At 35.7% G+C, this 27,996-nt stretch overlaps 1 protein-coding gene across 1 annotated transcript; it reads left to right on the forward strand.

Moving 5' to 3' along the window:
• The first annotated feature begins 273 nt into the window (after positions 1 to 273).
• On the forward strand, positions 274 to 18,589 carry LOC127546541 (calpain-13-like). Its single transcript, XM_051973597.1, has 12 exons — positions 274 to 397; positions 1,783 to 1,901; positions 3,226 to 3,422; positions 5,312 to 5,348; positions 7,028 to 7,084; positions 8,503 to 8,560; positions 8,661 to 8,731; positions 10,548 to 10,616; positions 12,720 to 12,798; positions 13,900 to 14,028; positions 16,944 to 16,999; positions 17,734 to 18,589. The coding sequence occupies exons 1-12, from the start codon at positions 274 to 276 to the stop codon at positions 17,758 to 17,760; spliced, it is 1,023 nt and encodes a 340-aa protein (XP_051829557.1). The 3' UTR covers positions 17,761 to 18,589.
• Positions 18,590 to 27,996: the final 9,407 nt, after the last annotated feature.

A 27,996-nucleotide genomic window follows, 5' to 3' on the forward strand; every position in this document is an offset into this window, starting at 1 on the left:
ATCACTTTACAGTAGCTATGGAGTAACTTTATTGGCCATAATAGGATAGTTAAGCCACAAATATCCTGGCTTTTGCCAGACCACATCCTTTCAGGGACTCTTCTCAGCTTTACGTTCATGTCTAGTAAAGATATCCTGGGCTCCAATGTTATTTTCAAGTAAGAAATAAATTGTCCAAATAATATAAAAGATATCACTCACATTCTTAATTTACCGTGTGCATTTGTTTTTCATAGGATGTCCTTTCAAGATTTCCAGGAGATATTTACCAACATGGTTATTTGCTATCGAAAGCCAATAATAATGAATGATAGAAATCTGGAAAATGTAGAATGGTGCCAAAGTCCATATAAAGTCCAAAAAATTAAAAAATCTATTATGCAATATAGTAGCTCTGGTAAGTATTTGAATAGACAGAGTAAAGAAGCATTACAGGCCATCTGTAAATTGGCTATTTATTGACTTCAAGAAGAATGACTAGAAATTAAATAAAAGGATCTTTGCTGGCATGAAAAGTTGGGTAACAGCAATTGTGAGCAAAAAAGATGTCAGTCACACAATAAATTTTATTCAGAAATGGTTTGATCAGATGATTATCTCAAAGCAAATTCCTTACCCTACTTTGGGGTCTGGAATTTGACATTTTTAGCATAATAATTATAATGATATTTAATATAATATTTAGATATTGCCTGCTATGGGGTCAGACACTGTACTAAGCATTTTATAAATATTATTGCCCCGACCCTACAAGATAGATGCTAAAAAATTCCAATTCAACATCAAGGAAATGGAGTCAAATAGGTTAAGTGACTGCACAGATCTGAGGCTACATTTCAACTCAAGTCACCTTGACTTTGAGTCTAATGCTCTATCCACTATGCCACTTGGCTCTAGGAATCCTTGCATTTGAAAAATCAAGGACCAAGTACCATGATATGATAGAATACAACAGTAATATAACTTACTTGAGTCTGATTAATAAGTTACCATGTCAACCAATTACTAGAGAACAAAAATTGTATCTGTTTAATTATGGAATAGCCAAAGAAGGCAAAATGTGGGAAGGATCTCCTTAGTATATTCTGTCCTGTTATTGCCTTAGCACCTCATTCCTAGGGTCTGAGCTGTCATACAGTTTCCTATCACAGGATTTATAGACAGAAAACACTTCTGATGCTCAGTATTCTAACTCCCTCTTTTTTCAGATTCAAAAATTGAAATCCAGAGAGTTTTGTGACTTGTCCAAACAGATAGCAAGTGAAAGGAATAGAATTTGAATCAAGTTCTTCTGATCCTAAATTCATTAATGTTTATGCTGTATTAAGTTGCCTCTCTAATTGATATATCTTTTTCCTGCTAGAACTACATATTTATCTTTATTACTGTTGTTCTTGGCATTCACTAATGCTAAATTAATTTAAACATATTTCAATTTTCTGGTGATTACATTTAAGTAAAATGCTAACGCCAGTCACAAGTACAACACTTATTTCCCATTGTCTCTATCAGGGGAGTTTTCTGTTTCAAGTTCATTACACACCAGACTCTGAATGTTTCCTGCCTATGTGCACACACACACACATACACACACACACACACACACAAGCACACACATGCACAGGCACATGCACACATATACAAACACAAACACAAAGGAAGACAGAGTGATTAATCTAATGCAGTATATACTCCTGTCACAATGAGCTCATTGATCTAGTGAGCAGGAGTTAACATAGGAAGGTCAAGGGCTGATTGTATGTATTGTTCTCTTTTATTTAGATGCCTTCAGCAATCTGCATCAGTACTTTTTCAGTGTGACAGAATCCATGGAAGGTATCAACGTGGTAGTCTCCATCAGCGTCCAGTCTAACCAGATGCCACTTTTTGAAGTATACCACGTACGGATGGAATTACTCAGATTTGTGGTTCATATTTTCCGGGCATTTCACTATCTTATGGAGTAGTCATGAAAAGAAATGTTAATAGGTCATATCTTAGGCTTCTAAGTTTCCTTTCTGAATGTTTTCTGAATAACTGAACAAAGAATCATAGAACTATAAAATGTTAGAGTTGGGAGAAGACCATAAAGATTATATATTATGAAATTAAAATTTTATGATATACCTAACATTGTGCTAAGCACTAGGGATACAAATAGAAAGCAGAAAAAGCTCAAATTCTAATGGGAGAGATAAATTATAAAGGAGGACTCATGTTCAATTCATGACAGATGGAAAGACCAGATAGTAATTATGTTCTGACCAAATAAGTTTCTCTGCATATTGGAGATTGGACAGTCCAGAGAAGATGCAGAAAGTCCAGAGGATAGAATGGATCATAAACAATTTCCATGTGGGTAATCTCCCTCCACACAGCGCACTGCTCAGTAACTCTGCTTCTCTCTCCAAGAGATCATTTTTCAACACCTTTGTTTTCAGAAATGAAAACTGAAACCCAGGGGGAAAATAGCTATTATACCATCTTTGAGTCTTTTCTCTTCCAGGGTAAATATCCCCAGTCCAAAAGATTCAAAGATTCTAGTTCTAAAGCTAGAACTGACCTTAGAAATTAGCTAGTTCATCCTCCTGTCCTCTCATCTTACAGATGTGAATATGGAGTTATAAATGAGACAGATTAAGGATGACTGAGAAGATAAACTTATGGAGGAACCAATAGTAAATAGGAACAAGAGCCCAAGTGGGAAGGCTGGTATTGCTCTCTGAATGGTTGGATCAGTTCACAACTCCACCAACAATGTATTAGTGTCCCAGTTTTCCCACATCCCTTCCAAAATTTATCATTTCTATTTCCTGTCATCTTAGTCAGTCTGACAAGTGTGAAGTGGTACCTCAGAATTATCTTAATTGTTTCATGATTTACATTATTTCATTAGAGGCAGCAAGAAAAACAAGATAGAATAGTAGATGGAATGAAAACAAATCCATTACAGAGCAAATATAGTGGGACAAGGAAAGTGGTGGCAGAAAATTCATTTATTGAAATTCCAAATTCAATTACTGGCCATATTTCCTTTGATTTTATTTGTATTATCTTTAAGAAATAACTATCTTAGCTAGATTGCTAGATGGACATTTCAATGATTCTTTGGCCAAACATGTTTATATTGCACTAATGAATCAAGGGGATTCCTAGGAACATCTTAAACCTAGTTCCTAAGTAGATAAAGTGATTTATTCCCACTCTTGTCCTTTTTTTCTTCAGTCTTCTGTTCTCCACAAGGCATGGAATCCAATGCATTTTAAATTGACACGTCCTCTCTATGGAGAGTTTATTAGGTCCAACTGGAATTACACAGGATACTTCCACCTGGACTGTGGTACCTATGTGGTGGTCCCCACAAATGACAGAGGATTGAACTTTTACCTTCGAATATTTCTGAAACATCAGAATACCAACAGGTGAATTTATTCTGATCTATAATGGGCCAAAGGGGAAATGGATTTAAATGTTTATAAAGTCAGAGAGTTTGAGTTGGAAGGGACTTTCAGGATCATCAAATCAAACTCCTTTGTTTTACCCAGGAAGGAACTGAGGTCCAAAGAAATCAACTAACTTCTTTGGGAGTCACTCCCTTAGTAGATACCTAAGTAGATATTTAAACCCAGACCTTCCTAACTCTAAGTCAAGCTCTCTGTCAACTATAACACATTGTATCTCCTACAAATATCGAAAATATAGATGTAATAAAGCCGATTTAGTGGGGTAAGAATCAAAACTCTAACAACCCATAGGGTTATAGATCTAAAGCTAGAAGAGACCTCAGAGACTCTCTAATGTCCTCATTTTACAGAAGAAAAAGAAGAAAAAGAAGAAGAAGAAGAAGAAATGGAGGCAGAGAGAGGTCCCTTTCAGCTATAAATTGATGGTTCTATGACTCTATTACATTCATGATATAGGCAAAAACTTGCACAAGATCATACCACTGATGAATAATAGAGTTGGGATTTGAATTCAGGTCTTCCTCACTCTAAGCCATTCTTCTTAATAGGCTGAACAAGTTCCTATGATTCCAGGCCTGGGACTAGGAAGATAGAGATAGAAAGGAATTCTTCTAGGGAGTGTGCCATATTGTAGGAAACTAGTAAAAAGAGTTTCCCAGGCTTCTTTTCTATAATATTCTTCCATAACTTCCTTTCCTATAATATTTCAGTTAATTCATTTCAACATGTATCATGGTCAGGAAGACTTGGGGTCAAATTTCATCTAAATATGGAAATGCTGTGTGACTGCAGACAAATGAAATTTTTCAACAATGGAGTATCATAGAGTCAGAAAGACTGGAGTTCAATCCCAGACTCAAACACTTTAGAATTTTGTGAATATAGTTAGATCACTTAACTTCTTTCTCTTCTGTAACATGGGAGTATATAATAGCACCTACCTCTTAAGGTTATTGTAAGGATCAAATGAAATAATATTTTTAAAGCATTTTGCAAACTTAAAGTTCCCTATAAATGCAATCTATAGTTATCACTTAATCTCTTCATGCCTCAGTTTCTTCATATGTAAAATGAGATTTGACTTTTGTGATCCTTTCCAAGTCTGAATCTTTGATTTCACAGTCCTATTAAGCTCCTACAAGGCTTTGCATTGTGCAAAGGCTGATCATATAAAGAAAAAAGAAACAGTTGTTGTTCACAAGAACAAACTCCAGAATCTGAAATTTAGAAAGAAACTTATTAAGTCATTCAGTAAAGATTTAGAGTCAAAAAGATGTGGTTCACTACACAAGTCTGTGAGGTTGTAATTGATAGAGTTCCAACAAAGGCATAAGAATATTGGTTTGATTGGTCTCATGTAGGCAGTTGGTAGTCTCCAAGAGTAGAGTAGTTTGAGCTGTTTATTGGCAGGTAAGTCTAAGATCCCATCATTTTGGAAAACCAAGATATAAGTTTTAGAAGGACCCAATACAATAGTTGAGAGGAACCAAAACAAGTGGGATTTAAGCATTATTTATAATCATCCTTCTGTGAGGGAAAGAATCTTTCATTCTGTCTCTGAGATCAGCCTGACTTTTACCATAAGGATTTTGGGTTAGACCAAATAAAACTAGGTTTAAAAACATTAATTAATGATATATAATAATCCATATATTCCCTGACCTCAGCAAAATTTGCAGTTCTTTTTCTGTTCTGGAAAATTATAGGTAGTCTAAGTGAGCAACTGAGTTAAATGCCTAAACATTCCTGGTTTTATAAACTGGATGGCCACCTAGAAGTCTCTTTCTAACCCCCATATTAAAACAGAATGGTCATCCTCTTATTGATTTTCTTCACTGATTTTCTAGGGATCTACTTGGAAACTTCAAATTGAAGATTTTTAAGGTAAGTAGGCAGTGAGAGTCTGGGCTGAGAAATCACTGGACATCATCCTAATTTCCAGAAGCTTATGTTTTTATTTTCGTTCATTCTCCTTACTGACAATATGAGAGGCTATAATGAGCTAATGATGTCATTTGACAGTTTAATCCAATCACCATTTCTTAAGCATCTACTATCTGCAGAGCACTGTGTATGACCCTGAGGGATATAAAAAGTCAAAATAAAATACAATCCCTGCCTTCATGGAGCTTAGAGTAGTAGAGGAGTATTTAAAATAATCTGTTTATAAAATAAGTTATATGCACAAAAATGGGATACATGCATTAAATAGGGGAACATAAAGTGCTACATAAGAGCTAAGTGGAGTGAATAAGGCAGGAAAGGAGGTTTTTGTAGAAAATGTGACATTTAATTTGTGTATTAAAGGAGGGATGCTAGTTTATAAAGTAAGGAAGAGGGAGCAGTGGCAGGGGAGAGAGAAGGAAGGAATACCATGAAGAAAAAGCTAGAAGTGGAAAATCATGGGGCATGCTGTTTTAGCTGGAGTTTGGCTAGAGCAGAATAGCTAGAGAAAAGTATCAGTAAATGAGACTGAAAAGTTAGGGTATCACCAAATTTTGGTGGGCTTTGCATATCAGAAAAAGAAGTTTGAAATTTTTTGGTAGGCAACAAATAACTTTTGAAAGATTTTGAAAAGAGGATTGGCATAAGTAGATTGATGCTAAAGAATAAATGCCTGCGATTTGTGTTTGGAAGAGCAAAAAGACCTATTAAGAAAAGATTCCATCACCAGTTTAGGGAAGTGCAAATAAAAACTCACACACATTCCCAGATGAAGATGGTGATAAAGAAAAGGAGAAAGATATGAGAGGGCTTGTATAGAAGAACTGATAGAATTTGGCAACAAAGTAGATTTCAGAGGTGAGGAATGAAGAAGAGTTGAAAATAACACCAAGATTTTGAAATAGTAACATGAGAAAGAATGAATTTGAGGAAAAGATAATGGACTCCATTTTGGTACATTTTGCAGTCATCTTAATAGAAGGAATAGTTGAGTCCATGGGAGCAAACATGAATATCAAAGGAGAGAATACAGAAAGAAAAATAAAAGATGGCTACTAGAATCTTTGGAATAGATACTTGGCAAGAGTAGGGCAAGAATCATCTCTCTTGATCATGTTTTCATTTCTAAATCTACATAGCCTAAGGCCCGACTTTTTTCTTCCCTGGAGCTTAATATCCTTATCTATAATAGTAGATGAACATCCGTAGCAATGTATAAGAGAGCAACCTGCCCAGTTAGACTGGCTCAGAACAGGCATGAGGTTTGTTTGTCCCTAGTGAAATTGAGTAGAACAATGGGAAAAGTGCTTGAACTTAGGGTCACAGGATAATAGTTTAAGTCCAGATTCTATCACTTACTATCCATATGATTTTGACAAGTCATTTAATACTTCTGGGTCTTGGTTTCCTCAATTGTATAATTAGAGCTTCAGATTAAATTATTTCTAAGGTCCTTTCCAGCTCTAAATCTATCATCTTTCCCAGAGTTTACTTTTCTTAAATCATATAAACTGCTTGAGAGTAGGGACTGTCTCTCTTTGTGTTGGTATCCCTTTTTATTAGCATACTTTGTCATATAGTAAGCACATAATAAATATTTTTTTCATTTTTTCACCTAGGAGAATCTTCTACAAGACCAGAATTATGAGAGCATTTTCAACAGATATGTGCAACAGGTACAGTACCCTGAATTCAGAATTCTATAAAATGACAGAGAAAAAAGTCACAGAAAAAAAAAAAATCTCTTGAATTTCTATCATTGCTTAAGACCAAAAAATATAATATATCTCTGACAGCATAGTTTTATCATTTCCCTCATTTCCAACATTGTTCAGGCTGCTAAATGCTACAGAGAAATGGCATATCATTAAGTTTCTACAGGAATTGAATGAATGACTTGGCATAGGATGGGATAATTAAACAACAACAAGCAATTAACAGTATTCCTTGAATCTTTTTCCCCTTGATCGGAAACATTTCCAACACAAGCAGACTGATTTTAGAAAGTACCAACATCACACAGTGTTGCAGTAACTGATTCCTACCTTGCTAGTCAAGTTGCATTCATTCACAGGAGTTTTAAGAAACTGTTTCCCAAGGAGCTTGGGTGCTATGCCTAAAAGTCACGTAGGGAATGTCACAGGAGAGATTTGCTAAAAGGTAACATAGACAACAACAAAGAAGAATCTGACATGTTTACTTAGTCAATTTTAGTTCCCTAAAATAATAGCTCTAGTTTCCCTGAAAAGAGATAGGCTCAACAACAAGATTAATCAAAAATGAGGAGAGATATGCATGCTAGTATTCTCTTAGGTTTGTTCCCTTTTCCTTTCTAGATGTTATGCAAATCAGGGCAAGATAAGACTGGATTTCATTGATTACCACAGATCATTGCTCTTTGCTAAGAAATAGAACAGTGAAAGAAGCTGAATAAACTTGTCCTTTTGTAAGGCCTGAATTTTCCACCTGTATAATGAGAATGCTAGAGTAATCAACAAGACATTTTAAGTGCCTTTTTATTTGTCATTAGTACTTCAATAGATATGGAAAATGCAAAACAGTGTAAGATAGAGCTCCTTTTTATGTATACTTTCTTTAATCTCTAGTTTTAAGTTTCCTTCCTCTTCAGATTAATGTATTTTTACACACTTGTGTACACTTTTTACCACTCTAGGACAATGCTTACTTTTTGAAATCAGGAACTTTTTCATTTTTGTCTTTGAATCTTCAGAATCCAGTAGGTAGCTGGCACAGATGAAAAATTTTAAAATGTACATTGCCTTTAAATTAACTAAAAGGAGAAAAGGTATCATACTTTAAGACAATATTAAGTGACAAAAGATCAATCATCTAGTAAATGCTTTGGGAATAGAGATTTCACAGAAGTTTGAGATCCCTGTCGCTAGGAAAAACAGCACAATGGAAGAAGGGCTTAGCTTGGGCCTCAAGGACTCCATGTACAATATGAATTAATTCCTTGGAATACTTGATTCTTCTATAGCAAATCAGGTGCTATGTGTCAGACAAATGATAAACAGTATTTTTAATAATCATTGTTATTGTTATTCCAACTTTCTTCTCTTTTTTGCTTTAGGGTACAGATATTGATGCCTCACAGCTACAAAGCCTTCTCAACAAAGAACTCCTTAAAAGTAAGAGATGCTTGATGGGTTAGGATATCACCTATTATACCCTAGAAAATATGGTCTTGCTTCCTCTTTTCCCATCATTGTGTTCTTTTTCTTTCCTCAGATAACTCTTCTGAATCCCTAGGAAGAAACTTCACCTTTGATGAGTGCCGAAGTATTGTGGCTCTGATGGACGTATCCTTTGTGCCGTTTGTTTCCATTATTTCACTTCACTCTAAAGTTAATTCTATTTTGATATTCCCAAAGAAGCTTCATGTGAGAAATTCAGGACTAATTCCATTTCTCAATAATCAGTTGTCTTAAGTACTTATATGAGAGAATGAATCTTGATTGATTATGTCCACAGTTGTGCTCTAAGATCTAATCAGTTGAGTGTATCTCCTACTATTGAGAATGAAGAGTTGAAGTTAATTGTGGATTAGTAAGGATAATGATTAATTTTAAACATATTGAATTGAAGGCACAATTGGTAAAGTGAAAAATAACACTGTCTGTTTCTGGAGGTTTTTAGTTCAAATGCTCCCTTCAATACACCACTCAAAGTCACTGAATCTCCAAGGGTTTCAATTTTATCATCTTTAAAATGATGTCTTTGAACTGAGTGGCCACTGAGGCCCCTTTCAGCTTTAAAGCTAGTAGCTATTAGCTGAAGGGGGAGGGGCATTCTAATTGGAGAAAGGAGACTAAACACAACCAAAAGATAGGAGCAGAGATAGAGATACTTCTATGGATACAAGGGAAAACTGGAGATAAAAGACATGTGTGTACAAAAATTCCTCATACAATGAGTGGGAACTTCTGTAACTCAATATAGTGCTTAAAATGTAAAGATTCTTGGAAGATGTAATATGTTGACAATATCACTCTAATCTTTAGATTAACTCATAAGATCATCTATTTCTAGGTAGAAGGAACATCAGACGCCATCTAGTCCAACCCTATAGTTTACAGTTTTTTAAGCAGTCATATTCTCACCTCTCAAATTTCTCTCAGAGATGTATTATTTAAGCCATGATTTGCTGTCCACTCCATTGGACAGTATGACCTATTCTCACCTTCAAATATAAGAGGTGTTTTATTTGATGAAGACAGCAGGGGGAGGGGATAAACATATAAACTTCCTACTTCCTACTTTGAGACCCTAAAATGACCTTCTCTGAAAGACCTCTCCCCTAACTATAAAAGAAAGATCCTATCTTGCTTTGTTAAGTGCTTCATCTTTGGCAATATGATTTTCTTTGATCACCATAAAAGAGTCATAGTTCTTGATGTGAGCAGCTATAGTGGTGAAGTGGAAAGGGGGCAAAAATGACTTCATTGCCCAAATTCAGGCCAAGCTCAAATTCAACCCTATTCCTGCTCTGTTAGATCCTTCTTTCAGTGGCTATACTGCCCAGAAGGTAAAAACATTCTTGAAGGAAAAGGTGTGGTATCTCCTAAAATCTTAATGAAACTCAGATGGCCATGAAAGTAGAACTGAACTTTTAGAGATGAAAAGGTGTAAACATTAATGTGCATTTGTAATCATAATTCAGAAGTTTATATGAAGATGGTGATAACGTATTTATACAAGGCTTTTGGAAAGTGTTTTCCCATCTCAGGCTTTATTGGTGCAAAAAATCAGGGTGGAATGATGAGATGTTTTTCCATCCCAACTCTGATGTGTTTAATAAATTTTAATGACATTCATTAAAAAAAAAAAAAATCTCTCCCAATCTACTAATCTGTTGCACCTGCTGAAGACTCAGTGGGCTTTCTCCTTCATCCAAATCCCTAGTTCTTAGCTTTCTTTTGAAATAAAGCTTAAGCCAGGTTTATTTTAGGAGTTGGACTGAAATACAACTGATTCATGATCATCTGGGTTGTTTAGCTATTGTTAGTCATCTAACTTGTGGCTGAAGCATGATTCCAGTGATTACAAACCTTGAACCTATCTCCCTACTCATTAGCACACTGGAGAGTGTTGACCTTAACTGCCCTTCTGACAAAGGTTGAGGTCAATGGACATCTTGACCTAGAAGAATTTGAGCAGCTATGGAAGAAACTTCTTCAATATCAGGTAATGGCCTATATTCTTATGACCTTCAATTAAGTCCTGGTATTGTGGAAAAACACTGGATGAGGAATTGGCTAAATTACAGTCTTGTGACTAACTAGTTAGCATAGCAAAAATTCCTTAAGGGTATGGATTCTCTATCATTTGCAATTATATCCCCAGAACCTAGTGCTTGATAGGTACTTAATGCTTGTTGTTTGTTAGATCTTTGATCTAGTTGTGTAACTTTGGGCAAGTCAAATTCAATTTCCCAGATTGTAAAATTAGACAGTTATATATGGTGACATGTTCAATTCCCATCTCAGCTACTCACTGATTGTGTGACCTCCTGACAAGGCAGCTCACCTCACAGAGCCCATTTCCTCATTTGTAAAATGGGAATGGTAATAGTTCCTTCTTCAGAGGGTTGTTGTAAGGATCAAATGAAGCAAAAATGACCCTTTATAAACTTTATTGCTCTATTTAAATGCCATCATTATTATAAATGTTCATTGAATTGAGAATATTTTATTTAGGATAAAGTTAATACCAAGACTTGAACAAATAGCAGTTTTCCATCTTTCCACGAATAGTTTCTGTGATGTTATTTTGATTCCCCATAAAGCATGTATCCCACCCCAAAGATGCATTCAGTTTTACAACCTGCCTTCTCAAGTATTTTGCCTGAACAGTATTCCTCCATTGGTGTTCCTGGATGACTTCAAGGAAAAGAAATAGATAAGTCATGCTAAATAGGTTGGAAAGAATCAGGTCTAGTTAGAATATTAATGGCACAAAACAAGGCAAGCTTTTCTGAAGGAATTAGGGCAAGGAAACACATAGCAATTAGAGAGAAATGGAAATAAAGACTATCAAAGTTGTTGAACATGCAGTGATAGCCCAGCCATGGTGGATTTAAATGTATTGTTGAGCTTTATCTATTTTATTCCATTCCCCATCTCTACCTTGTCTGTTTTCCACAGCTGGGTCTCATTGCAGTATTATAAAAATACTCTTCATGAATCATCAACAAGTTTTTATTAAGTACCTACTATGTGCCAGGAATTGTACTAGGCATTGGGGGTAAAAAAATAACAAAATAGTCTTGGTGCTCAAGGTGCTTACTTTCTACTGAGAAGCTTATAATTTTAGTTTGTAGTCAGAAACAGGGACTACCCAATGCCTTCTCTTATCCAGAGCATAATATTCTTTTTTTTTAATTAAAAATTTTTATTTTCAAAACATATGCATAGATAGTTTTCAAAATTCACCTTTGCAAAACTTTGTGTTCCAATTTTTTTCTTCCTCCCATCCTACTCTCTCCCCGAGATGGCAAGTAATCCAATATATGTTAAACATGTGCAATTCTTCTATACATATAACCACAATTATTACACTGCACAAGAAAAATCAGATCAAAAGGAAAAAATGAGAAAGAAAACAAAATCCAAGGAAATAACAATAAGAAAGTGAAAACATTATGTTGTGATTCATACTCAGTCTCCACAATCCTCTCTCTGTGGCTTTCTCCATCACAAGAACATTGGAACATTGGAACTGACCTGAATCACCTTGCAGAGCATAATAAATCAATTAGATACTCATTGACTTTTAAGTTTTTAGAGAAGTAGCATGATATTACCAACAATTATTTTTATATTTAGAGAGCACTTTAAGAATATTTCAGTTATGCCCACAAAACACTAAGAAGTATGTAATATTATTGTGCCCATTTTATAGAGGGAGAACCTGAAGCAGACAGAGAGAGGTAAAGTGACTTGCTTAGGGTGAAATAGACAGTATCTGAGGCTAGATTGGAACTCTGGTCTTCCTGAGTTCAAACCTAATGCTCAATAGAGTAACCTAACTGGAGCTAGTTCTAGCATTTGCTGCATGATTGTGGACAAGCATTTCAATGTCTCTCAATTTTATCATCTTTAAGATGAGAATAAATAATATTTGCCCCAGCCTACATACCTTATGAAGAAAAGCCTTGAGATCAGGGCCCAAATCTCATCTCAACTGTGTTTCTCTCCCAGTGATTGACACTTCTCCCAGTCATCTTCACACATTGGTATTTTTCTCTTGCTTGATTTAATGAACAATTTCATTCCTTTCTCTTATAAGGACATTTTCCGGAAAGTAGAGAAGAATGGCTCTGGATACCTCATGGGTTCAGATTTGATGAAAGTGATAAAAGAATCAGGTACAAAAAGGTCTTGTTTAATCACCTCACCTCTATGAGCATCAGTTTCTTCACTGTAAAACGGGAATAATCATATTTGCAGTGCTTATCTCACATAAGGTTGCTATGAGACTCATTTGAGAAGTGGGTAATTTTTAAAAGTATTATTTGTAGGCTGTAAAGCACTTTAATCTGCTTAAATGCCAGTTATCAAAATGATTATTGTTTTATCAGTGTGTCAGGTAAAAGGTTAAATGACTTGCTCAAGATCATATAATAGTGTTAGTGGCAAGGGTTGTAGAATCCAAGTTTGCTTGACTGAGGCTAGTTCTCCATTCACTATACTACAATGCTTTTCAAAGCTCTATGAGATAACTAAAATGCAGACAGTATAACTAGCTAGTTCAGAACTAGAACATCCTTTCAATGACTTTCTTTTGTATTGAACCAAGACTATGATGGTTCTGTAATCTTATTGCTATGAGTACTTCCTCCAACCATACGGATTGCAGCCCTGCCCTCTCCTCTCATCACATATGACTGTTGTTCTTGTCCTCTTGGATATACTCAGCATAAAGAGAAAGGGATAAAGGCTGAGCTGGCAGATTCCAAGGAAGATGACCCCAGCCAAGCTGGACAGCCCCAGGAGAGAGGATAGCATTGCACTAAGTTCCTTCCCTCTGCTGACCTCTACTGGCTTCCAGGGCTCAGATGCTCTCAGCACCTGGCAGCTTTCTCATGGGCTGGCATGTTTATCGCAATTGGCTTTTCTCCCTCAGCATCTCTAGTTGTGAGAAAATAGTTCTGTCTGATAAGCACCTTAGTTGTCACCATAAGAAATTGTTATTAATTTGTTATATGTGCATTGACTTTTAATGGTCCAAAAGCTAGGTTTTTATTTTCTGCTAAGTCAAATTGCATATGTTGCAAGGATGAGATGTAGGAGATTCCTACCAGGTTAAAATGAAGGGAGTGGTAGGGAAGTGAGGAAAGGTTGCTAAATCTCAGTTTCAACTTAGTTTCCTAAAAGCCCTAGAAGGCAAAAAAGGCCAGGATCAATCATGCTTGGCCTCTTTACCTCATTCTCATCTTGAGTCAATAACATCTTCTTTTATGATTCAGGACTATTCATAGGTCCTGCCATTAATGATGAGCTGCTAAACCTCATGGCCATTAGGTTTGGAGATGGAGCTGGAAAAATATATTTTGCAGACATGATTTGTTTCCTCATTCGACTTCAAATCAAGTCAAGTAAGTAATGCTAAAAGGAAGGTTAAATTTCTGGGAAGCTCTCTTTCACATTGGGTTTGATAAACAGAAGACAATAATAGGGATCAACTTCACTAACCTTGAAAGATCAGTGTTCAGCCCTTGACTGTGTGGAAGGAAAGCAGAGCCAGCCAAGTCTTGCCTTTCTAATCCGAAATATCTATAGATATTGGTTGTTGTCTTTCTTTCTTGAAGAGGATAAAAATTAAATCACTATGTTCAAGTCCAGTCACAGTGTGTCTGACTTTAGTTCATCAAATCAATACAAGCTCAGAATGCTCTGCCAAAAGGCAGACACAAATAGCCACTATGAACATTTAGAGCGAATTGTCTAACTCTGCACATCTCACATTTCTTCTAAGCTATTTCAGTACTGTTTTGCTCATAGAGTACAGCACCTTTTCTGATGAGGGCATGTCATGTTGGGTGTTCAGATCATACAATCAATTCTAAAGTACTTAAGAGAGATAAGCTACCCTTTCTCAATTAGGCTGAAGAGATAGAGTCAATTATAGGCAAATTGCTTTTTCTTGAAAGGTCAAGTTTGTTTTGTTTTTTTTTAAAATCTGGGAGGAACCTTAAATTCTATCTAGTCTGATCCCTTCATAGTCAAGTAAGGAAAGTGAGAACCAAAATAAGGTGATTGAATACAGGTGATTGAATTTGGGCTGAATGGTCCTTATTAGTGTTGGATGTCTCCAGTATTCCTTCATCTTTCTCCCTGTCATAGTACTCCATCCTTCTTCCTCTTGATTTACCTGGTGCCCCTTCCCTTCATAATCTCTTTCAAATTCCTTAATATCAATGTCTCAATAGCAGTCACTTGTAATATGAATTGTATCAATATTGTTATCTTCCTCTTAAAAATAGAATGAAAGTGTTGATCCTTGGATAAAATAACTTCAGACCTTAGGAATCAGAATCAAGCAGTCCTTCTCTCATTGCCCCAGAAATCTCAGCTGGATTTTTTTGCCCCCTCCATTCTTAAATGCCCATTCTCAAAAACAGATTAAGAGTGAAACTTTTACAGAATTTAAATCAATTCTGAAGGAGCTCCTAGGATACTGAGTTCTTCCCCTATTCATGGATCAGTAGTTTTGGAGATGAGGAAATGAAGTACAGAGAGAAAAAATGACTTTTCTGAGGTATCTTAGTTTTCTTCTAAGTTTGAATGCCTGCTAGGCTAATCATTCTCTCTCTGTCTCACTGAAATTTGATTTAGAGTCATTTAACTTTTTTGGCCTTCAGTTGCATCATCTGTTAAAAGGGGAAGTTGAACTATATGGCCTCTCATGCCTTCTCCAGCTGTATATCTTTGATCATAAGATCAATAACAGAGAAAAAGACTTTGGATACAATTCTGACATCAATGAATAAATATTTTCTACAAAATATCTTGGTCTATACTAGATTTTCTTAACATCATGAGAGAAATCTAAGATTTACAGAGCCTTTATGCCAGAGAACTCACAGTCTGTTGTGAAGGCAATATTGATGTTGTGAAATAAAAAATAAACTGCCAAACATAACAGAAGACAACCAAGTATTATCTTTTGTGGCTCCCATTCTAACTGTTAAAGGAATCTGGAGAAGAAAGATGAGTATGGTTTAGAATCATGAGAGAACATGTTCTGGATGGGGAGATGCACCTAAACTGAGTTTTGGAAGGATAAAGAGATGGATTTACATGGAAAGGGAGGTAGAATGAGCAGTGCTAAGCAGGAACAATGTGAGCAAAGCAATAATAAGGAGAATGAACAAAAAGGTACTTAATCAAGATTTTTAAGAATTCCAATAGCATATAAAACTCTAAAATTTCTTCTACTTGCCCTTTTTTCCTTCTTTCTTCTGTTGAATGAAGTATCCCTTTTCTCTCCTACACTATTTTTTCCCATTAGAATGTAAGTTCCTTGAAAGCAAGTATAGTTTTATTTTTTCCTTTTGTCTTCTGGTACAATGTCTGGCACTCAGAGAGTGCCCTAATAAATATTTGTTGATTAATTGATTGACAGATTGCACATGAAATTATGAACATTTATCACACAGCTTTTAAAAATGCAACTGCATTCAATATGTTAGTTATCAAACTGCTGACTTATCAAGGGTAGACCTTCTAAATTTCCTTTTTCTGTACATTTTAAAAATCATTCATTGATACTCTTCATTTTCTTCTTTTTTTTTCTTCTGCTTCTTTCTCCTCCTCCTCCTCTTTCTCCTCTTCCTCTTCTTTCACCTCTTCTTCCTCCTCCTCCTCTTCCTCCTCCTCTTCCTTCTCCTCTTCTTCTCCTTCTCTCTCTCTCTCTCTCTCTCTCTCTCTCTCTCTCTCCCTCTCTCTCCCTTCCTCCCTCCCTCCCTTCCTCCCTCCTTCCCATCTCCATCTACCTCCCTTCCTTCCCCCTCCTCTCCTCCTCTCCCTCTCTCCCCTCTCCCTCTCTTCTTTTCTCCCTCTCCCTCTCTCCCTCTCATTCTTCCCCTTTCCCTCTCCCCCTCCCCCCCTTTCCCTCTCTCCCTCTACCTCTCCTTCTTCCTCTCTCTCCCTCTCCCTTCTCTCTCTCTCCTTCTCCCCCTCTTTCCCTCTCTTCCTCTATCTCTCCTTTTTTCTCTCTCTTCCTCTCCCCCTCTCCCTCTCCCCTTCTCCCTCTTCCCCTCTCTCCCTCTTCCCCTCTCTCCCTCTCCTCCTTTATCCCTCTCCTCCTCTCTCCCCTTTACCTTTCCCTCCTTCTCTCCCCCTTTCCCCCTTTCCTCCTTTTCCCTTCTCCCCCTCCTCTCTCTTTCTTTCTCTCTCTCTCTCTCTCTCTCTCTCTCTCTCTCTCTCTCTCTCTCTCTCTCTCTCTCTCTCTTTTTCTGTGTGTTTTTGCCTCTCTCTATCTCTTTCTCTTTCCACAATCACTACCTAGGGGATTTTCATATACTCTCAAAGGATGGGAAAGGACTCTACTTGACTGAAACTGAGGTAAGCCTTTTTCCTTCTTTCTAGCTCAATGCCTCGAATCTCAAAAACCCAGGCTCCAATATTCTTTTAGCAAGGTGGTAGTTTTTCTTGGACTTAATACAAGGATATTTATCACTGTGTACATATGAACAAACCTGGTGCTATGCAATACATCAAAGCCTGGCAGCTCCCCTCTTTTCAACTACCACCTTTATATGTTGTTTTGTGTTAGCACTGCTTTAAAATCTTAAGAGATGGATTTTATTTTTTTCTTAAAGGCTTAATAAACCACAAGATTATGTTGGAGTAATAAACAAAGGAGGGATAGGAAGATCTCTGAGTTTGGGCACAATGAGTTTGTCACGTTGGATTGATAAAGAAATAGTCTTTAGGCCTGACCAGTAGGCACATCTCTTTGATATGCTGGCTTTTCCTGCTTCTACTGAGATGGCAACAAAAATATATGAGCATCCAGGGAAGCTTACTGTGGTTTCTCTCTAATCACTTTCCTAGAGTTGGGGTTAGGGAGAAAGAAGGATATAGAAGAACTGTAAGCACCTAGGATGACAAAATATCTATTGCATTGGGGTTCTGGACGTGATGGGATAAAACAAAAAACTATGAGGGAATTGAATTTGCAAATGTAAAAAGCTACAATGTACTTTCAGCTTATTCTTGAGTCTGTAAAGATGAGGGAGGGATGCAAGAAGAAGATTGTCCTGAAAATCATAATTTTTTTTTTCTTTTCATCCTAGTGGATCAAGCTCACCATGTATTGCTGAGATGTTGATCAAGCCTTACAGAGAAGATACAAAGTTGACTTAGACTTCTTTCCAAAAATATGCATCCTTTTGTTCACCTTCTCCCCAATGATTATAGGATTCCTTCTCAGGGAGCAACAGCAAACTAGCTGCCCAAGTCCACACAGTAATCATGTGGTTGGCTGGACCGCCACAATGAGGAACCAAAGCTGCAGATCTAGAACAATAATAATATACCCCATGAAATATGACAAATTATTTTAAAGTGATTTGTTAACTATTATAAATAGTTGGGATTGAAATTTTAGGGGTATATGAGTAATATATCAATCAAAGGAAAGGAAATCTTTTCTTTTGCTCATTTTCTGTCCGCCCCCTGCCACCTTCTAGACAATCTCAGAAACTTTGCTGATCTGCCAACCATCTTCATCTCTGGAAATTCTGCCCTAGTGTTCCTAATAGTCTGAGTGAGGATTATCTCTCCTAGCCCAGTATTTTAAGAAAGCTTCAACCATGCTTCACTTCACTGCCTTCTCTCCAATCATATTCTCAACAGTATCACCAAGCACTTTGTAGCCCTGGTACCCTTTCCAATCTATCACCTTTAGTCTGGAACCATGATTAAATCATCTCTGCTTTTACTGCTAGAGAGATATAAAAATCTATTCCATTATGTCTCCACCTGACATCCCAGTATATTTCCTGAACAAAATGTCTCTCCTTAGTTACCACAGCCCTATGTGTGTTGATTACATATTAAAACGTAAACTTGAGAAAAGGAACTGTTTTGTGAATTTGCATTCCTAGTACCTAGCATACTGCATTACTTAATAAAAGCTACATCACTGCATTGCATTCATTTATTCTTTCATTTCTTCATTTATTTTGATACATTACTTTGAATGAAAAACCGCATGGTAGCGCTCTCTCTCTCTCTCTCTCTCTCTCTCTCTCTCTCTCTCTCTCTCTCTCTCTCTTTCTTTTTCTCTTTCTCTCTCTCTCTTTCTTTTTCTCTTTCTCTCTCTCTCTCTCCCACTCTCACCACATACATATACAAAGACATGTTAGCTAGGATAAAGTTAGGAGTTTACAAAAGGACTTTTTTTCAGTTTGCAAAGAATGATTCTTTGTTGATAAAGATACATCGTGTTTATACTTTAATACCTTAAAATGCATTAAGATTTGGGGGATATTCTACACTTCCATATCACAGGGGAAAGCACTTTTTAATTCTCAAAGAACTATGAAAATATGAATTATTGTTATTTATTGGTTTTAGATGATCATAAGGTGAGAGCACAAATCTATTCTTACACCTGGAAAGATAATCGATGGGAGGTCAATTGTATTCTCTTGATGAACAATGAAATGCCCATCAAAAAGATTTGTTTAGGTATAATGATGAAGAATAAAACAGCATTCTTGAGTTTTTAGGATGAGGAAAATAAGAAGCTAGAATGGAGAATGAGAGGATAAATGACATAAAAAGATATTTAAGAGAATAAAGTGATAGTAGTAATAAGATAATAAGATAGTAATAATAATAAAATAAAAGAGGACAAATAAAAGGAGATTTAAGAGAACAAAAAGAGATTCCTCAACTGCTGATTTCGGGCAAAATAATTTTACCTAAGTAGAACTTTTAAAATAGTTGAGACAAGGGCTGGAAAGACATTCACAACTGTTGTCTGTGTGAGATCACTGGGAATTTCCATCCTTATGTTAACAGCAGTTGTTTTAATACATATGTAAGGAAAATAGTATTTACCATGTATGTGGCCTTGGATAGGTCATTTACCTCTCAGAGTTTCTGTCTTCTCCATAAAATGAAGAAGATAGGACTAGAAGATCTTGAAAGTCTTTTTTCATCTCTGATATTCTGTGATTGTGTGATTCACTAAATTGGAACAAAGGTGGAGGGGGGAATGCTTTAAAAAGAACCTCTTCTGGTAAGCTTTTACTAGTGTCTATTTAATTATTTTTTAACTTAATCCCTATAACCTTTCTACTCTTCTTATACCTCACTCCCTGGTACTTACTTTACAATCCATCTACACTTTCATATTTACAGTTCCTAGACTTTCCGTTGCCTTCATACCTGTGCAGTGATGGTGTCCCATTCCTGAAGTATTCTGATCTCTTTCCCTCCCATACCTTTAATTCTGAATTTCCCAGCTTTTTTGAAGTCTCAATTCAAATCCTACCTTCTTTGGGAGGACTTTTCCTATGCCCTTAACTATTAGTATATTTTTCCCTCTTTCAGAACAAGTTCTTTCATTTATTCTATATACCTTATACATAACTAGTAATCTCCATACTGACTTCTCTATTAGAATATCCGTTTCAAACTAGCAGGGAACATATGTTTGCCTTTCTTTGTAACCCTATCACTTAGCACACTGCCTGATAAATAATAAGTGCTTAATAAATGCTTGTTGACTAAGAAGGAAGGAAAGAAAAAAAGAAAGAAGGAAGAGAGAGAGAGAGGGAGGAGGAAAGGAAGGAAGGAAGGGAGAGAGAGAGAGAAAGAGAAAGAAAGAAAAATAAAGAAACAAAGGAAGGACGGAAAGAAGAGAGAAAGAAAGAAAAAAGGAAAAAAGGAAAGAAAAAAAGAAAGAAAGAAAGAAAGAAAGAAAGAAAGAAAGAAAGAAAGAAAGAAAGAAAGAAAGAAAGAAAGAAAGAAAGAAAGGGAGGGAGGGAGGGAAAGAGGGAGGGAGGGAGGAAGGGAGGAAGGGAGGAAGGGAGGAAGGAAGGAAGGAAGAAAGGAATAGAAGGAAGGAGGGAAGGAAGAAAAGAGGGAGAAGGGGAAGAAAGAAAAAAGGAAAAAAGGAAAGAAAGAAAAAAGGAAAAAAGGAAAGAAAAAGGAAAGAAAGAAAGGGAGGGAGGGAGGAAGGGAGGAAGGAAGGAAAGAAAAAAAGAAAGAAAAAAGAAAGGAAAAAGAATAAATGAATGGAAAAAAGCATCCATTTAAGGACATGTTATGTATCAAACATGGTGCTTAGTTGAAAATGTCTATGGGGGAAAAACAGTCCCTCTTCTTAAAGAGCTCAAATTGTAATCCACAGATATTACACATTAGTAGCAAAATAATAGCTAGTATTTATAGAGCCTTTAAAGACTTGCAAAGTACATTAAAATATCTTATTTTATCCTCTTAAGAATTCTGTGAGGAAAGAGCTATTGTTATTCTCATTTTATAAAGGAGAAAATGTAGACTGATAGAATAAAATGACTTGTCCAGGGTCACACAGTTGTATGGATCTGAAATGACATTTCAATTTGAGTTTCTAACTGTAGGTCCAGAGCTAGCTGTGTCATATAGGAAAGTTTTTTTAGAAGAAAGATGGTAAGTTTAAGGGGCCTTTAGGTTAGGTCAGTTAATCAGATGACAGCACAGGAGATCTAGGTTCTAAAGAAAGGGCAGATAGAAAGACCTAGACAACTTTAGGAAATAGGGGTAAGGCATATGAGAAGGCTTTCCCTCTCAAAAGCAAGATAGAACTGACAACTCCCAACTTTTCCAAGATCCATGACCAGTCAAACAAACATCCTCAATGAGTTTCAATAGGGGTCTGGCCTAGAGAAAAGAGCAAAGGAAGAAAAGTACTCCAATGATGGTGAGAAGGAAGAATGGTAGATTGAATTGAATACTGTTGGCCTTGGAGTCAATAAGACTTAAGTTTAAGCTCCACCCCTGAAGCATACTGGCTATCTTATCCTGGACAAATCAAATCATTTTTCAATGTCCTAAGCACTTTTCTAAGATTATAAATTGTAGAATAACTATTTATATGTATTGGTAAAGAGGATCTTCTTTATTGGAAATTATCTATACTAAAGAAGGCACAGGTCTTTCATGACAAAATGAAACAATTGTTGTCCTCAAGGAATTTATATTCTACTGATAAAGGATTCTATGTGTGCAGAAAATTGAAATATAGCTAACATGGACCAAGAACTGCTCATACACCAGAGCACATCAGGGTTATAGGGCTAGTCCAGAGATGCTGCTTTGTTAGATAATCCGACTAGCCTCTGAACAGAGTCTGATGGAATGAAATCACTCTCCAGTTCCAAATAGACTGGAAAAACTGCAAGAAAGTTCAGACTCACTAGCATGAAAAGGGTGTTCAAGCCAACACAAACCGACTTTGGGAAAGCTGGTGAGAGGGTCTTAATCACAGCAAATCAGCAACTGATACCCTTGATTCTGCCTCAGTAGAGCACCAGAAGAAATCTGGGCTAGTTTGAAATATACCCTGGATTTGAAAAAGCAGATTTCAAAAGATTCATAGGAAAATATATAGGATTCCATGGACTAAAATGCTACATTGGAAACTAGCCCAGGGAGGGAAAAAATGCCTCAAATGAAATCACGAAGATATTAAAGGAGACAATTTCATGGAGGAAACATGAGATTTGTCTTGAAAGATTTAAATGTATACTCAGAAATTTCACAAACTAACTTAGATTTGAACAACAAATGTGCAGAAGATAAAACAAGACCAGAAGAAAAAAGTTGGCAATAACAATGTGCCACAATTCTTTAAAAATAGTCTGAAGAACTGAAACTCAGAATGAACTGAAGCTGGCAAAGGGAGCCAAGGACAAGGGCAAGAACAACAAAAACAAGGGTTATTTTAGATTTTTTTTAGTTATTTTAGGAGAAAAACAGGGAAACAAAGAAAGAAAAGGGCCAATCATTGACAATGGAGAGAAGGCAGAGCTGCTTACTTATTTTTTTTCCTCTGACAATGAGAATGATCTCTGAACTGCAAATGACAAAAAATAAAATGATTTACAAAGGTTTGTTACACAAAATAGGTAAGGAGACAGTAAGAGAAAAGCTATCTACTTGTCCTTGTTGAATTCAATTACCTTGACACAGAGGAGCAACTTGGAGTAATTAAAAAATTGCCAAATGTGACAGCTAAGGTAGTGACAAAATTGTGGATAATTAGAGAAGCACCATACAACCACAGAAGGGTAAATGATGTCCCAGTTTTCAAGAAAAAAAGAAAACAGTTTATAGCCTATAGATTTCCTCAGAAATCAAAATTTAATTTCATCAATTTATAGGCTATAAACTGTTTATCTAGATTTTAGCAAAAACTTTTTAATAAAGTACCTCCCATTATTCTTTTGAAGAAATGTGGGTCAAATGATAACAAAGTTGGAGTCACTGGTTTGCCATTTAAAAACATCTTTACATCCTTTGTATTTATAGAGTTCCTCTCCGATATGAATTCTTTTATGTGAATTAAGGATTCTCCTTATTTTGAAGGCTTTTCTATATTCATTATACTTATAGAGTTTCACATCAGTATGAATTTTCCCAAGTCTATTTAGGTGTCCCTTAAGGTTGAAAGCTTTTCCACATTCATTATATTTATAGGGTTTCTTTCCAGTATGAATTCCCTCATGTACATCAAGGCTTCTCTTACAGCTGAGGGCTTTTCACATCCATTACATTTATAGGGTTCTCTTCAGTATGAATTCCCTCATGTATATCAAGATTTCTCTTACAGCTGAGGGCTTTTCACATCCATTACATTTATAGAGTTTCTCTTCAGTATGAATTGTCTTATGTTTTTTGATGCCTTCTTTAAAGCTAAAGGTTTTTTCCACATTCATTACATATATAGGGTTCCATACCAATATGAATTATCTTATATCTAGTAAGGCCTCTCTTACACCTAAAGGCTTTTCCACATTTATTACATTTATAGGGTTTCTTTTCAGTATGAATTGTCTTATGTCTATTAAGGCCTTCATTACAGCAAAAGATATTTCCATACTCATTACATTTATTTGGTTTCAATCCAGTGTCAATTTTCTTATGTCTATTAAGAAGTCCCTTAAAGCTGAAGGCTTTCATTCACTGCATTTATAAGGCATCTCTCCAGTGTGAATGCTCTTGTGTTTATTAAAGCTTGCTTTATGACTGGGAGCTTTTCTACCTCCATTTATAGGGTTTCTCCAAATACAAATTACCTCATGTATATCAAGGCCTGTCTTACAGCAGAAGGCTTTTCCACATTCGTTACATTTATAGAGTTTCTCTTCAGTATGAATTGTCTTGTGTTTATTAAGGTGTCCTTTAAGGCTTTTCCACATTCATTTCATTTGTAAGGTTTCTCTTCAATAGGAATTCTCTTATGTTGACAAAGATATCCCCTCCGGCTAAAAGTTTTCTTAACTTTCTTGCATTGTTGAAAAGGCTTTTCTTCCTGAAGATTTTTCTGATGTACAATAAGGCATGAATTGTAGCTGAAGCCTTACCACATTCACCAAATTTATGAGGTTTATCTCCAGCATGAATTCCTCCATATACAGTAAGGCATGAATTTATGTAGAAGGTTTTGTCATATTCATACTTCTATGGGATTTTTCTTAAGAACATACTCTTATATTTACTAAATTTACAAAGTTTCTTCACCATGGAAATTCTTCTGTTTAATTAGGTCTGAAAGCCATTTGAAGCACTTTCCAATTCTACTATGCTTATGAAAACAATTTTCTATGTAAACTTTATGTTTTGGAAGGAAGACTGAACTGAAACTTAATTTTCTTTCAAATTGAAAAAAATATGGAGCCTTGAACTTGTGAGAAGTTCTCAATTCTCCTTTTCTAAGTAACAGCAAAATTCTGAAATGGCAATCCTTTCTCTTGAAGGTTATTGCCCTCTAAAATCATTCTTTCTAACTATGCTCAAAAAGTTATCAAACTGTGCATACCCTTTGATCCAGCAGTGCTACTACTGGGCTTATATCCCAAAGAGATCTTATAGAAGGGAAAGGGATCTGTATGTGCAAGAATGTTTGTGGCAGGTCTCTTTGTAGTGGCCAGAAATTGGAAACTGAGTAGATGCCCATCAATTGGAGAATGGCTAAATAAATTGTGGTATATGAATATTATGGAATATTATTGTTCGGTAAGAAATGACCAACAGGATGATTTCAGAAAGGCCTGGAGAGACTTACACGAACTAATGCTGAGTGAAACGAGCAGAGCCAGGAGATCATTATATATTTCAACAACAATACTATATGATGATCAATTCTGATGGACGTGGCCCTTTTCAACAATGAAGATGAACCAAATCAGTTCCAATAGAACAGTAATGAACTGAACCAGCTACGCCCAGTGAAAGAACTCTGGGAAATGACTAAGAACAATTACATTGAATTCCCAATCCCTTTATTTTCACCTACCTTCATTTTGCATTTCCTTCATAGGCTAATTTTACAATATTTCAGAGTCTGATTCTTTTTGCACAGCAAAATAACGGTTTGGTCATGTATACTTATTGTGTATCTAATTTATACTTTAATATATTTAATATCTACTGGTCATCCTGCCATCTAAGGGAGGGGTGGGAGGAAGGAGGGGGAAAATTGGAACAAAAGGTTTGGCAATTGTCAATGCTGTAAAATTACCCATATATATATAACTTGTAAATAAAAAGCAATTTAAAAAATCATTCTTTCTTCAGTGTTTTCTTTGAGACTCTGACCTTTGCTAAATCTTGTCTCCCTGAATAAGATGCCATCACAACCCCCCCTAGCAGATTGAGACCTTTAAGAGCAGGATATCTTTTTAATTTTTTCCTTAGGTACTTAAAAAAAAACAATAGCCTTTAATTTGCAAGCTACATATAAAGATAGTTCTCAAAACGTTGTGTATCAAACTTCTTTCCCTCTTTTGCCCCAGCTCCTCCCCTTGACAGCAAGCAATCCAATATCTATTAAACATGTGTATTCTTCTATGCTGCACAATGCTCCACATTGATCATGCTGCATAAGGGAAATCTGATCAAAAAGAAAAAACTGAGAAAGAAAACAAAAATCAAGCAAACAACAACAGAAAGGTGAAAATACTGTATTATAATTTACCTTCAATCTCTCTCTGAATGCAGATGGCTCTCTCCATCACAAGTCTATTGAAATTGGCCTGAATCATTTCATTGTTGAAAAGAGCTAACTCCATCAGAGATGATCATCACAGAATCTTGTTGTTGCTATGTAAAATGTTCTCTTGGTTCTACACACTTTACCTACATCAATTCATATAATTCTCTTTAGGCCTTTCTGAAATCATCCTTCTGATAATTTCTTATAGAACAAAACTATTCCATAACATTCATATAACATAACTTAATCAGTCATTCCCCAGCTGATAGGCATTCATTCAGTTTCCATTTCCTTGCTACTACAAAAAAGGTTGTTACAAACATTTTTGCACATGAGTGTCCTTTTCCTTTTTTATGATCTCTTTGGGATTTAGGGCCAGTAGAGACACTGCTGGATCAAAGGTATGCACAGTTTGTTAGCATTTGGGGCAAAGTTCCAAATTACTCTCCAGAACGGTTGGATCGGGTCACAACAATGTATTATTGTTCCAGTTTTCCCACATCCCCTCCAATATTTATCATTATCTTTTCCTGTCATCTTAGTCAATTTCAGAGGTGTATAGTGGTACCTCAGAATTGTCTTAATTTGCATTTCCTAACATTAGATTATTTAATTTCCAATGAAATTTTGGCCTATATTTCCCTCTCCCTTTACTATAAGTAATTTTTATTGCATCTTGATCTGCAAAAGACACATTTAATATTTGTCTTTCTGCCTTTGATTTTGAGGTTCTTAATGCCCTAATACATGGTCATTTTTTGTGTAGTTTCTATGTACCACTGAGAAAAAAAGCATATTTCTTTCTGCCCCCATTCCAGTTTCACCAAAGTTCTAAATTTTCTAAAATTCTATTTACCTCTTTAACTTTTTTTCTTATTTATTTGGTACTTTGATTCATCTAGTTCTGGTAGAGTAAAGTTGAGATCCTCCATTATTATAGTTTTGCTATCTATTTCTTTTTGCAGCTCTCCTAACTTCTCATTTAGGAATCTGGATACCATACCATTTAGTGAAAATAAGTTGAGTATTGATATGACTTTATTATTTATGGTACCTTTCAGCAAGATGCAATTTCCTTCCTTATCTCTTTTAACTAGATGTATTTTTGCTTTTGCTTGATCTGAAATCATAATTGCTATCTCTGCTTTTTTTTTTTTTTACTCCAGTTAAAGCATAATAAATTGTGTTCCATATGTATCTATATGTATCACTCTTCTTTAAATGTGTTTCTTGTAAACAACATACTGTAGGATTCTGGTTTTTAATCCAGTTGGCTATCTACTTCTGTGTCATGAGAGAATTCATTCCATTCACATTCATAGTTAAAATTACTATTTCTTACAATCTCATTTTCCCCAAATTATACTTTTCTCTTTCCTTTCCCCCTTTTCCTCCTCATCAATGTTTTGCTTCAATTAGCCTCCTCCTTTTATTTCCCCTTTCCCCTCCTACTTCCCTATGGGGTAAGACAAGTTTCTATCTTAAACTAAATGTGTCTGATATTTTCTCTTTGAGTCAAATCTAATGAGATTAAGGTTTAAACAATGTTCATTTTCCTTCCTTCTTTCCCTCAAGTTTAATAGGACATTTTTGCCTCTTAATGTAATACAATTTACCCAATTTTACCTCCCCTTTCCTCTTTTTTATATCATCACAATAAAACCAAATTATTCCCACACCCTCTAAGTATACCCCTAAGAAAAGTACATTTCCCAAGAGATAAACTTATCACTTCAACAACAATACTATATGATGATCAATTCTGAAGGACATGGCTCTCTTCAACAATGAGATGAATCAACTCATTTTCATTTGTTCAGTAATGAAGAGAACCAGCTACACCCAGTGAAAGAACTATGGGAAATAAGTGTGAACCACAACATAGCATTTCCACTCCCTCTGTTTTTGTCCACTTGCATTTTTTATTTCCTTCTCAGGTTATTTTTACCTTATTTCTTAGTCTGATTTTTCTTGTGCAGCAAAACAACTATATGGATATGTATACACGTATTATATTTAACATATACTTTCACATATTTAACATGTATTGGTCTACCTGTCATCTAGGGGAGAGGGTGAGGAGAAGGAGGGGGAAAGTTGAAACAGAAGGTCATACAAGGATCAATGCTGAAAAATTACCCATGCATATAGCTTGTAAAAAAAATGCTATAATAAAAAAAAGTTAAACATATCATCTTCCCATAAAAGGACAGAAACATTTTAACCTTTAAAAACATAGTTTTTTTCTTCCCTTTAAGCCTTTTTATGTTTTTCTTGAGTTCTATATTTCAATATCAAATTTTCTATTCGGCTCTGCTCTTTTTCTCAAAAATAATTGAAAATC

The sequence above is a fragment of the Antechinus flavipes genome, chromosome 2, assembly GCF_016432865.1.
Source record: "Antechinus flavipes isolate AdamAnt ecotype Samford, QLD, Australia chromosome 2, AdamAnt_v2, whole genome shotgun sequence".
In the NCBI taxonomy this organism is placed as follows: Eukaryota; Metazoa; Chordata; class Mammalia; order Dasyuromorphia; family Dasyuridae; genus Antechinus; species Antechinus flavipes.

Bases quoted from the DNA above. Each gene is read 5' to 3' on its own strand.
- LOC127546541 (XM_051973597.1), top strand. From the start codon at position 274: ATGGTTATTTGCTATCGAAAGCCAATAATAATGAATGATAGAAATCTG. The intron at 8,561-8,660 runs GTAAGAGATGCT...TTCTTTCCTCAG, and splicing joins CAACAAAGAACTCCTTAAAA to ATAACTCTTCTGAATCCCTA. The intron at 12,799-13,899 runs GTACAAAAAGGT...TTTATGATTCAG, and splicing joins GAAAGTGATAAAAGAATCAG to GACTATTCATAGGTCCTGCC.